The following is a 12,568-nucleotide window of genomic DNA, read 5'->3' as shown; positions in this document are numbered from 1 at the left end:
TTCTTAAACATCTGACCTCCGAGTTAAAAAGAAGGATTTCTGACAGTGAAAGCTCTGTTAAAACAACGTGGATGTTTTATGACAATTCTACAAGATGGCTTTTTTCTAATTTTTCTGGTATCACTGGCATAGTGATACCTGGCATAGGATAAGAGGTACTGATGATATGAATGAATCTGACTTTTTTTTTTTTTTAATCTGAGATAATTCTGGTATGATAGATGTAGCTACTCCATACTGCTGACCTTGTGAATGAGTTGTAACCATCTTTTTTTCCTGTCCTGTTTCTTGGAACGGATGGTGCTTGCAGGAGACTGCCGGGATGGAGCAGGCCAGCTCCCAAGCCACCCAGAGGTAGGTTGGTGTGATCCAGCATCACAGACCCTGCAGTTTGTAGGAGCACTGTCATGCTAAGGTATGAGGAGAGGCAGGTAGGCTCGAAAAATTGCACATGGGGTAACACTAATTCTTCTATTTCTAAGCAGCAAGTGGATTTCAGCTGGAACATGTATGCAGATGGAAAGTTCTTGTTCTATGATCACTATCTCATAGAACAAATAAAGTCCAAAAAGGACCCAGAAATCCAGGAGTTCTTTCTTCTGCTCGCTGTTTGTCATACAGTCATGGTGGATGTTTCCGATGGTGAGTATATTTTTTTTTTCTTGTGCTCTTGGAAATAATAATTGAAGTTCAGTTGCACAAGAGAGCAATCCAGAACTAATGTAGATCTCATAAGCAAGGAGATACAGACTGTTCTTCTAAATTAAACAGAAGCAAGACCCAGTTCTTCTTCAAGACCCAGATCCTGTGCTGAATTTTTCTAGCTCTTTGTGGAAGGAAAGCTGTCCTTAATGATGTCGTTACAGTTTTGGCGAGTGTGCACCTTAAATAACAGCAGATTGAGAAAGGTAGTGGAATGCTTTATATAAACATCTTGAGGACGGTCTTCTTTCTACTCAAATGCATCTTTAAATCTCAAAAACATAAGCCTTAAATAAAATGACACTAGCATAGTCTCTGGTTCCCATACACATGTGAAAGTGCAAACGTTTGGAAATCTGTTTTCAGTGTGGGAAGCTGAGCATTTTCCACATGAAGATTTCATTTGTTTACTCTTTGAAGTACAGTCCTGTAGGTGTACCCAAATGATGTATGTCCTGAGAATGTCAGCAGCCAGTAACAAAAATGATTAACAGAAAGATTGATAGAAACTGAGCTTGAAGGTGAATGAAGGTGTGATGAAGACTTCATACGTTTGGAAGTTAAGGTTGAACGTTTATGAGATGCTCAGGAGGAGAGCAATATTGCCTTACTCCAATCTTAGAAAAGATCCCTTTGAAACCATGAGTTTCCTGTACGTTCTTGCTCTTGCTACTGACCTTTTGGGAGTTGTTTTCACTGTACTGTGTTGGTGGTACCTGTGGGCAAGGACTTATGTTTTGCTCTGGTTTTTGGCACTTTCAGTGGAAGTGTTCAAATGACAATAATTGAGAAATTAAGTAATACTTGTTTTAAGATGGAGAAGTTAGTTTTTGCTTTTCTGCATGGGTGGAAGGGGATCAGTGACTCAGCCTGTTTGGAAAGTACCCATAATAAAAAGGGGTGGTCCCAGTGCTCCTCCTCTGGTGGCACTCCTGTCTGGTGCTGCAGCACTGTGTCAGATCCACTTCACAAGGGGAAAGAACACGACATTACATGTTTGGCTTTCAGTCACTTTGAAGAATGGGTGTGAAATCTTCAGCTATGTGATCCGAGTGCCCCTGTAATGCTCAGGTGTGCCCTGGCTTGCTTTCCTTCTCCCTTCTCAATGATGCAGGTCAGATCAACTACCAGGCAGCCTCCCCAGACGAAGGGGCCTTGGTTACAGCAGCCAGAAACTTTGGGTATGTTTTTCTTTCCCGAACACAAAATACCATCACAATAAGTGAAATGGGGACTGAAAGAACTTACGATGTCCTCGCGATCCTGGATTTCAACAGTGACAGAAAACGAATGTCTGTCATTGGTAAGTTGACTACAGCCCACCTCTAGTTTGCAAGATCTCTTCTAGGAAAAGTCACTTGTATTTCCTAGGTGAAATGGCTCTGAGACACAAAGTTTTATGATAGATTTTAGTCCACATTGATCTCACTCGCAAAATAAGGCATTGTAATGAGGTGCAGATGTGTCCATTCAACAGTCGTGGTGCTCAGATGAGGCTTTACTGAAGATGATCTTATGTTCCTTTAGTAGAAATTTGAAGAAATGTGACAAAGATAATTCATTCCCCATTTTCCCAGAACCAAATTGGTTCTGTGTGCTTCGTAGGAATGAGGTATGCAGGCTGAAGTATAAGTAGTTCTTTATTTTTTGTTCTAATTACCATTAAAAATAGTCAGTCTTGAGTTCTTTGCAGACCTGTTGATTTTGTGGCAATGGTTATGATGCATAATATCTTTAGTGTATGTGTCTGCCCTGCTCCTGTGTGCAAGTGAGATGCTAATGTTGTATGAAACATCACCAAAAACATATTTTGGGGGGACAACCTAAATATACTGTCAGGGAACAGAAATGTACTTCTCAACCTAGGTGCTTAGCTTAGTGTGAGGGGTGCTGCACCACGGAGAAACGTGGTCATGTAGTTTTGTGTACTTAGTAGTAAAATGAAGAATCTAATCTGAAATACTCCTTCATGTAAATATCCTCCTGCCTTTTGTCCAACACTCCTGTTTTACTCAACAGTAAGAGAATCCAATGGACGTATCAGGCTGTATTGTAAAGGAGCTGATACAGTAATTTTTGAACGGTTGCACCCAAGGAATTTAAAGAGAGAAGCGACCGAAGAAGCACTAGATGTATGTCTGCATTTTATATGCTGCTTTTACAATTTCATGTTAAATTTATTTTGATCATAGTCTAATTTACTTGATGTCCTTTTGCTGAGCTATTAAAACAAATGCAAACGTGTAATTGATTCTATATGTAGTCCTGAACTTGAGAAACAATCATACCCATAATAGAAACAATCATACCCAAAAGGTTATTTTGCAAATTAAAAAAAAAAAAAAAAGAAAAAAAGCATTAATTATATTGTCAAGAGAAGTGAACTTAAATTTTGTCTATTACTTTATATTTTTGTTATTAATTAATGAGTATTCCATATCACTAAGCTCTGTTCTGTTTCTCACCTTCTCAGATCGCCTTTTAACTCAGGCTGCCTTGTCAGTTATAATTTAATTCTTGGCATTTATGAGATGTTCAAGATTTATTGTGCAGACAGACTTTGTTTTATTAGATTTACGCTCATGACTGTAACTTTGAAGTCCTTTTTTCAAAGGGTTTTTTTTTTTTTTGTGAATGTTTTTTTTTCATTATTTTTCAGGTTTTTGCAAGCGAAACTCTAAGAACACTCTGTCTCTGCTATAGAGACATTAGTCATGATGAATTTGAAGCATGGAATAAAAAGTTCATGGAGGCCAGTGTAGCTACAAGCAGTCGTGATGAAGCTCTGGACAAAGTATATGAGGAAATAGAAAAAGACTTGATTGTATGTCAGACATTAAATTTTTAATGCATTTTGATTCCTATGTAGGAAGAAACAGATCTCTTTGAAAATAATTTATCCTTGCTTATAGGACCTTTTGATTTAGATCTTTTCAATATTTTATTGGCTTTAGGGCCAATACAAATTTTAGGGAAGGCTTAAAACTGAGGGGGATGTATTTTAGTCAACTAGTTTTCTTTACTTTCCACCATCTCAATCATCCACTTCTCCAGTTTCTAACAATTTATCTTCTAACGTTTTAGAACCTATATTTCAGTGTAATGACTTTTACATGCAGGGGTTTGTCTTCACTTAATTCTTACCTTGAGCTTTACCTTGGCTTGAAGACATAGCCAAAGGAGTTTCATTCTTTACTGTGCAAGAATTGTTTTCTGCAGATGATTATCCTACTGAACGTCCGTGTCTCAAATGTCTTTTAGCTTCTTGGTGCAACAGCTATTGAAGACAAACTACAGGATGGAGTTCCGGAAACTATTTCAAAACTTTCAAAAGCAGATATTAAAATCTGGGTGCTTACTGGAGACAAAAAAGGTGAGTTTGTTAACAGCCAAAGAGCTGGCAAGAATAGGATAACAGTGAGAAGAGAAACAAGGACAAAAGCAGACTTAGAATGAGGCACATTTTGTAGAAGAGCAGTATGAAAGTCCAGCTAAATCAGAACTGTGCAGAAGTTCATGCCAGCTACTCCCAAACCAGATTTAATGGATGGGTTTCTGTGCAACTTCTGTTTCTCCAAAAGGTTAGTTTTCATGAAAGATTTTGTGGTTGTCTTCTGTAGAGAAGTGCCCAGTGACTGCTTTTCTCAGTGCAAAGCCAAACAAACGGCAGTTTGCTTTTAACAAAAAGCATCTTCATTGCCATCAAGTTTGTCTGGCTCTGAGGGCAGAACGCTTGCTTGCCAAATTCATCTTTTTTACAATGAGAATCTACTTTTCAAAGAAATTACAAATGCTGCTGACCAAGATGGATTTACTTTTCTTTTAGTAGTTAATATTCTGCAGTCCAGGGACACGTTTCACCAAAAGATGGCATTAAGTTTGCAAGTAAGAATGGCTGTACTACAGTCTGGATGGAGACGCAGTCAGACCAGCATCACTCGTGAATCAGGGTTAAAGATGGGGCAAGATAGTGTGGCATTCTTGCAGTGACTGATTCTTGTGCTGGCTTTGGTGTAATGACTCTCTGATATGGAGACAGCATATCCACAATCAAGTTAAATAAGTCTTGGTAGAACTTTCTTCCATGAGTTGGCTGATAGATTCTTCAGGTCACTAGCAGTTAATGCGCTCAAAACATCATGTAACAATGCATTCTACCACAATAGTGTATGATTTGTAGCAAACATAGCACAGGAAATATAAAGTTGTTGACTTTAAACCTCTTATCCACTGTATCTTTATTGCTACACAGCTCTTGTTCTATGGGAAATAATTAACAAGTATTCCCCTGCTTCTCCACACTAATATATTTTTCCCTGTTCCTCACGCTGTGTGGTAGGAACACTTCATGCTGAAACATAATTTCAGAAATTACTTTTGGCTTCCTCCCAGCAGTTACTCAAGACTCAACTTAAGTAGACACTTCCCTCACTTCTATATTCATGTTTTTATTTTTATTGTAGAAACTGCTGAAAATATTGGATTTTCTTGTGAACTCTTAACAGATGAAACAACAATCTGCTATGGAGAAGATATCAGGCAAGTGAAAAACACAAAGAATTTCTTGCGTAGGAGTTAAAAATGTTCATTTTTTATAATCAGCAGTAACATTGGTTTGTCCCACGGTGGTCATTCAGCGACTGAACAACATTTGCTGGCTGTTGTTTAACTGTACACTGCTTCTTGGTTTTTTTTTTCTGGAATTTTAATTTTACAAGCCAACGTCTTCATTGTGGGTGAAGGTGGTAGCATTCTGGAGGAGGTTTTGAGTTCTAGTTGAACTGCTGTTGACGTTAAGCTTGTGGTAAAATTCAGTTCTGTGTCCTTGGTAGTGCAGCTGATTAAAAACCTGCAACCTCTACTTAGGTAAAACACTGATAGTGAGGGAGACAGACTTTCTGAATGGTTCTGAAGAGTTTATTTTTAAGATTAGCATTTTCTAAGCTCTATGGAGAAACATGGGTTGTTAGTTGATTTTTTTTGTTTGTTTTGTTTTCTTTTTATGTAGTGGATGATTGGCTCTGCTCACTTCTGGGCTTCTCCTGGCTGTGTGTCCATGTCTGGGGTGGTCTCTACAGTGTGCTAATAAGCAACCAGATAAGTTGCTGCCATGGCCTGAAAAAAAAAAAAAGAAAAAAAAAAAGCAAGCATGAAAGGCATTCATACTTCATTGATTTGCAGGCATTTTGAGGCACTTGATGTGGCTGGCTCATCTCTGACAATTTCTCATCATTTAGGAGGGAGCGTTGTGCCATCAGTTTGGATGGCTTTCTGTTTTGATTCATGGTCCCGTTCCTCTGATAATCATGAGATTTTCATAAAGAGTGCTTATGAGAGCTCATCTGGGTTGGGCTAAGCAGGTCTTCTGTATTCCAAATCATGAGTACTTGCCAGGTTTTGCTCTTGGTACTTATCCTTGAACTCCAGCTGATATTTCGTGCTGCCCTATGCTCAGACAGCACAGACCTAAGCTATAAAAATATACATGTGAAGGATTGCAAGGTATTCTGAGCTTATTCTGAGCTGCCAAAATGGGCAGACCCAAGGAAAAGCTGTGTGGGGCTAGGAGAAGAACTAGGGTTGTGTAACAGAGTTGCAACCATTCCTGGCTCAGTTTTAGGAAAGTCGAGCAAAGAGAAGCCTTGCAGCAGGTCTTGCATTTTTTTCCTGCAGGTTTGCAGTCCAGAACTGATTATAGAACAATTGAAGCATAGAATCACTTAGATTGGAAAAAGTTATCAGGTCTGACCATCAGCCCAACACTGCTAAGTCCAACAGTAAATAATTACCCTAAATGCTGTGTCTGCAAACTTTATTTTAGTTCTAAGTTTAGTCTTAATTCTTCTTCTTTAATAGTGTTCACTTCTCTTCCCAGTGCTCTTCTTCAGACTAGGTTAGAAAACCAGAGGAATAGAGCTGGATCAACTACACATTCGTCTCTAAGAATGAATGAACCCTTCTTTCAGGGTGGTAGAAATCGTGCCTTAATCATCACTGGCTCCTGGTTGGTATGTATGACGAAGGATCTTGTATTTGAGACATGGGGGTGTTGCCATGTCACAATGTCCTTCCTTGGGGATTGTTCATTTGTGTCCTTTGCTAAACCAATTAATGAAAATTCTTTGGCCCTTGTTGCCACCAGCTGACCATCTCTGTTTGCAATTTATGTTCAGAAGTATTTTTAGTTTTAGAGGTTGAAAGTAGTAGTCAGCGAAGGATTGCCTTGGGATTCTCACATCACCCTGGTAGCTGCCATCAAAGTAAAACTACGCTTCTACAAAAGCACAGTGTATGTTTTAGAGTGTTTGTTCTTCGTGGGGATCCCAGTCTAATGGAACAAAATGAGAAGGGGAAGGAGATCACTGCCAGCTGTAGAGGATGCTGGGCAGTGCAAGCACAGAAATTGTGCTTGAAATGTAATACAGGAGTGAAAGCATAGAAACAAAAGACAGGTTTTCTGATCAGTCCTGCAATACGGTGCTCTTACATGGGCTTAGAAAGCAGAGAAGAGCTTTTAGCAGAAGTGACTAGCAGTAATTCAGTGACCATTACCCGCCCTGTCAGCAGGCTGCTTTTACAGACACCTGCCAAGGAGAAAGTCCATCAGAGAGCTAAGGACCGTCTGCTGCACTTCAGCATTGCAGACCTGAGCCTTTATTCTGTATAAAGAAATGAACATGTGTGTATAAGACGTGCTTCTACCTGTGTTGAACAGGTGAATTAGCTTCCATCAGAAGAAATATTCCTTTGTAGATGTGGTGTAACACTAAACCCAGGCATTTTACTTTTGTTCATCCCACCAGGTATATTCTTTCCATTTTCTCCATGGCTGTTTATTTGCTTCTCTAGACAAACATTTTAATGAGTCTCTTATTAAAATGCTGTAAATGGGACACAATGAAGTTAAATGTATTGTGCATATAGGCAGCCCTTGGAGTGCTGTTTTAAAATGGTGTAGAAAGGAACATAACATTTTTGTTAAACAGAATGAAATCCTGCTAGAGAAGAAAAAGAAGAAGAAGAAGAAGAAACTTAAACTGAAATTCCCCAAAACAGAAGAAGAGAAACAAAAGCAAATTGAGAAGAAAAGAAGGGCTGAAGCTTACAAAGAGCAGCAGCAGAAGAATTTTGTTGATTTGGCATGCGAATGCAAGGCTGTGATCTGCTGTCGAGTGACTCCGAAGCAAAAAGCAATGGTGGTTGATCTTGTGAAGAAATACAAGAAAGCTATTACTCTGGCTATTGGGGACGGTGCCAATGATGTGAACATGATTAAAAGTAAGGCAGCTGTAAGACTTCTCTTGGTAGGGAATATCTTATGAGAGTTCTTCCACAGTCTCTTCTCTATTTCTGTTTGTTCAGAAGACTCTGCCATCTGTTCCATTACCCAAATTAACATTTCTTGAGTCCTTGTTAGCTTCTGTGACTGTGCTTTCCCTTTTTGAGAAGACCCTTTGTGAAACGGTTCGTGCTTTTTGGTGATACGTTTTAGCTTTTTATGTAGACAGTCTGTGAGAAGGGATTTGATTTACATCTGTTACCGTGTTAAGGATTGCAGAAGTGTAACATTACCAAGACAAAAGGATAGCTTAGATGCACCTTGCTCTGTGGCATTAGCCTCCTGTATTGCAGCTGGCACTCTGAAACACTTCCTGAGGAATTCCATTGAAAAACAGACGTCTGGGATGTGGTTCATGTTAGGAAGTCTGTAACTGCGTGGCCAGTTGGCTCGGCTTTATTCGCTCTGTCTCATCACTTATTTGTCTTCTCAGCCAAATTTGCCTGTATCCATTCTGACAGAACAAACATGGAGAGAGGATCCAAATAACAGTGAAGATGCGAGCACTAAATAACAGGGCAAGGAAGAGCATATGCACTGTTGCGTTAATCTTTAACGAAGCCTTTGTGCTTTATGCAGAAATAAAGTGAGGCTGGAGAATGTGAAGCAGAGAATCAGAACTGGTGAAAGATTTGCTCTTGGTCCTGTTGTGCCTCTCTCCTTGTTTAGCAATATATTGTTGTATTTGTTTCATTAACTTAGCTGCCCACATTGGAGTTGGGATCAGTGGCCAAGAAGGGATGCAAGCTGTCATGTCCAGCGATTACTCCTTTGGGCAGTTCCGCTACCTGCAGAGGCTGCTGCTGGTCCACGGGCGATGGTCTTACATTAGGATGTGCAAGTTCCTAAGATATTTTTTCTACAAAAACTTCGCTTTCACGCTAGTCCACATCTGGTATTCATTCTTCAATGGCTTTTCTGCCCAGGTAAGAAGGCATGCTCGTGTCTAGTGCTAACAGGCAGGTCTTACTTCTTATTAGTGCAGAATAGCAAACGCTTAGCCTGGGAGGTGCTGGGAACCCAAAATTAGCATCAATAATTAGTAATAATAATTACCGAACTGCTTACCTCAAGTGTTACTTCAGAACACATAAAATAAATATCATGATTGTCCAGGGAAGAAAAAAAAGGAAGAGATGGTTAAACAGTAGTTTGGGAAACCTCTCTTAACCATTCTGCTTAAAGTATTCCTAGGTGAAAAGAAGCAATGCATCTATTTATCAGTAAAAAACCAAAACTGTTTTTTTAAATCTTGAGCTGCCGGTTAGAATGGTTTGGAATGTGCTCATTGTAAATGGTAGTGCTTGAAATTCACATGCTGTTGAAAGGCTGTACTCGTCTGTGTGCCAGAAAGCCTGTGAGAGATGAGATGCATCTCCATGAGCTTAAGCAAAATGGTAAACAGAGACGTGTGATATAGTGGTATAGTGGGCCAGATTTATATTCTAAAGTATTAGAATGAAAATCATAGAAAAGGTGAATTAAAAAAGGTAATCATTAGCTATTTAAATTCTTCCTTCTTTTCAGACAGCATATGAAGACTGGTTCATCACGCTGTACAATGTGCTGTATTCAAGTCTCCCAGTTCTGTTAGTTGGCTTGTTTGACCAGGTATTCTCCACACTGTTAACAACAGATTGATCCAAAGGCATTCAGCATTGAGTTTCAAGTTGCTTTCGTTTATGCAGAAGGAATTTTTTTCTTAACATGTATTCTGTACAGCATGTGAGGTAGCAAAAGACAATAAGGAGAGTGCTACTGAAGTAGCTAAAGTCAATCAGTTCTGAGGTCTTCAGTGCCAGTGCTGCTTGTTAAAAATACGTTCTGTTACTTCATGTACACAGTATAGCAAGAACTTTTATCAGTGGAAAAGATACACCTTGTGCAGCTTTTTTTAATGCAATAGAACAAGTGCTGTTGGCCCTCTTCACCTTTTTATCAATGCAAGAGTTACCTGCTGATACCAAACAAATCAATGTTTGTGTTTACATCTAATACAAAAGTTAAGAAGTAAGTTTAGTATCAAATTAACCTCTCATTTGAGAATATGCTAGAGAACAGAAGTCAGGATATGCAATGGTAGTCTTCTGCTTATTCACAGTGTAGGGGAAAAACTCCAACACAATTTGTAGCTGAAAAGCCCTACACAAATGTGGATGTTCTTGTCCCTGCAAATAATGGGATGAAAACTGAGAAGCATGGAGTCATAGGTAGTCTTAGGTTGAAAAAGAATAGCTTTGCTAGAAGCTCTAGTCTTGTTTCTTCCTACTTGCATGCATGACTTTGTGGAAAGTTTGGCTGCCTGCACAGATGTTAGAAAAGAAAAATAAATCTGCCATTTGAGGGGGGGCATTATATTGTTGAATTTCTTACTCTCTGAAGTTCACACTTAGAACAAGAAATTGCTGCAACTTTTCTTTTTTTGTTCCATTATTAAGGATGTGAGTGACAAATTGAGTCTTCGATTCCCAAGATTGTATGTTTTGGGACAGAAAGATTTACTTTTCAATTACAAGAAGTTCTTTAGAAGTTTGCTTCATGGAGCTATAACTTCACTGGTAATCTTCTTCATACCATACGGAGCTTACCTTCAAACTATGGGGCAAGATGGAGAAGCACCTTCAGATTATCAGTCATTTGCTGTCACAGCAGCAACTTCTCTTGTGTTTATTGTCAACCTTCAGGCAAGTAAGCTTTAGCTTCCTTACTTCTCTTTTCTGTTTGCTCTGAAAACACCTTCTGGTCATGTTTCTAATTTTGTTTACTAAAGCAAAACAATTTGCAAACGTTTTCGTTTGCTTGCCTTTTTGCTTCTCTGTTGACATCATGTATCTTAGGCTGAAGTGTAACTGAATGAGAGAAAACTTAGCATTATTTGTCCTGTCATTGCTTTTTGAATTAATAAACTCACTTGGAGCTTTTGTTTTCTTTCAGATTGGTTTGGATACATCTTACTGGACTTTCGTTAATGCCTTCTCAGTATTTGGGAGTATTGCAATTTACTTTGGTATCACATTTGACTTCCACAGTGCAGGAATCCACGTTCTCTTTCCTTCTGCTTTTCAGTTCACAGGTGAGTGCTTTGTGTGTCTTACCCTTTGTTTGGAGTTCTTCTATTTTTAGGAAAACCAAGTTTTGTAATTTTCTAAAATCTTTTGTATCTTGCCTCAGATCTAAATATCCTCAAAAGAGATAACATACCCCCTCAATTTTATGTCCATTTGAAAAAAGGTAGTTGCCTCTAACATAATTTTTTTTTGACCTTTAGTAATGTTCTAGACTTCTGTAAATACTTCCTACCTGGATATTTTATGCGTGTTTAAAGATACAGCTGCGACTTAGTTTGACAAAAGTTCTGTGAGATTGGCTGTTTGGCATTTGTACAAAAGTATCACTTGCTTTGCAGACCAAGCCTGTAGCAGTGATACCAGGAGAACTTCTTGCTTTGTAACTTTTAAAGCAGAACTAAACCCTTGCCTCTCAGCCAGGCATTTGTCTTGCAGCATCCCGTAGCTCTTAGAGGAGTTTTGACATGGGTATGGATAAATTGTAATAGAAGTGCTGCAATAACTTTGTATTATTTTGCTTATTTATTTTGGAGCCTCTGAATAAAAGCTGAAAGTTACGCTGCACAGCTCAGTGCCTGGGTGCTAGCTTCGCAGGAAAGAAGCTGTGGCACTCATTATCTTATTTGTGTTGTGTAGCTACTTTCCACGATCACATCATACACTACATTCTGCTCCTTTTATTCCTAGGAACTGCTCCAAACGCTCTGAAACAGCTGTACCTCTGGCTGACCATGGCTCTAACAATCGCTGTTTGCTTACTCCCTGTGGTGGCACAGCGTTTCTTATCCATGACAATTTGTCCTTCAGAAAGTGATCGAGTGAGTAACGTCTCATCTTTGGCACGTATTTACCTACAGGCATCAGCATTGGTGCTAATATGAGACAAGCCAGGAGGCTGCTGTGCTCTCCAGGGGCTGGCTCAGGCCTGCCTCCAGCTGTGTGACAAACACTGCCTTACTTCAGCATGCTGTTACATCCCTCATGTGCCTCTCTGTAATGCAGACGTACATGCAGCATCTCAGCCTACGGATCAGTGGAACTGATCAGTGGCTAACCTGTCCTTTGGCTTGGCATAGCACTTCTCCTTGTAAAACCACAGAAACCTGCTTTGAGGTTACTGACGGCACAGCTTCTCTTGTTATTTGCACTGTTTTGGAGTGTCAGTGATGTGTCATGGTATAGTGGCCAATTTTTGTTTATTCTGCCTTGAGCTGGCAAATTGCATGTGAGTTTGCAATAGTTAATATTGCAGTTATGTCTAAAAAGATATTAAGTGTTAGTGTGAGGAGTCAACTCTTTGAAAGGGTGGATAACAGCAGGACAAGGGGAAACGGTTTGAAGTTGAGGGAGGGGAGATTGAGGTTGGATGTCAGGGGGAAGTTTTTCACAGTGAGGTGCTGGAACAGCTGCCAGAGAGGCTGTGGATGCCCCGTCCATCCCTGGAGGTGTTCAAGGCCAG

At 39.5% G+C, this 12,568-nt stretch overlaps 1 protein-coding gene across 2 annotated transcripts in view; it reads left to right on the top strand.

The window, feature by feature from the left end:
* ATP8B1 (ATPase phospholipid transporting 8B1) overlaps positions 1 to 12,568 on the top strand; it is a 33,718-nt gene that overhangs the window by 19,413 nt on the left and 1,737 nt on the right. For both annotated transcript variants that reach the window (XM_090131560.1, XM_031609218.2), the window contains exons 15-28: positions 311 to 354; positions 486 to 642; positions 1,817 to 2,005; positions 2,722 to 2,834; positions 3,362 to 3,526; positions 3,964 to 4,075; positions 5,166 to 5,241; positions 6,578 to 6,710; positions 7,689 to 7,980; positions 8,744 to 8,967; positions 9,569 to 9,652; positions 10,480 to 10,725; positions 10,976 to 11,114; positions 11,797 to 11,927. In XM_090131560.1, coding sequence (XP_089987686.1) covers positions 311 to 354; positions 486 to 642; positions 1,817 to 2,005; positions 2,722 to 2,834; positions 3,362 to 3,526; positions 3,964 to 4,075; positions 5,166 to 5,241; positions 6,578 to 6,710; positions 7,689 to 7,980; positions 8,744 to 8,967; positions 9,569 to 9,652; positions 10,480 to 10,725; positions 10,976 to 11,114; positions 11,797 to 11,927 — 2,105 coding nt within the window. The remainder of the gene's footprint in view (positions 1 to 310; positions 355 to 485; positions 643 to 1,816; positions 2,006 to 2,721; positions 2,835 to 3,361; positions 3,527 to 3,963; positions 4,076 to 5,165; positions 5,242 to 6,577; positions 6,711 to 7,688; positions 7,981 to 8,743; positions 8,968 to 9,568; positions 9,653 to 10,479; positions 10,726 to 10,975; positions 11,115 to 11,796; positions 11,928 to 12,568) is intronic.

The sequence above is a fragment of the Phasianus colchicus genome, chromosome Z, assembly GCF_987193195.1.
Source record: "Phasianus colchicus chromosome Z, bPhaCol1.hap1.1, whole genome shotgun sequence".
NCBI classification, from domain to species: Eukaryota; Metazoa; Chordata; class Aves; order Galliformes; family Phasianidae; genus Phasianus; species Phasianus colchicus.
The sequence above is the reverse complement of the archived record's forward strand: the minus strand, read 5'-3'. Positions and strand labels throughout refer to the sequence as shown.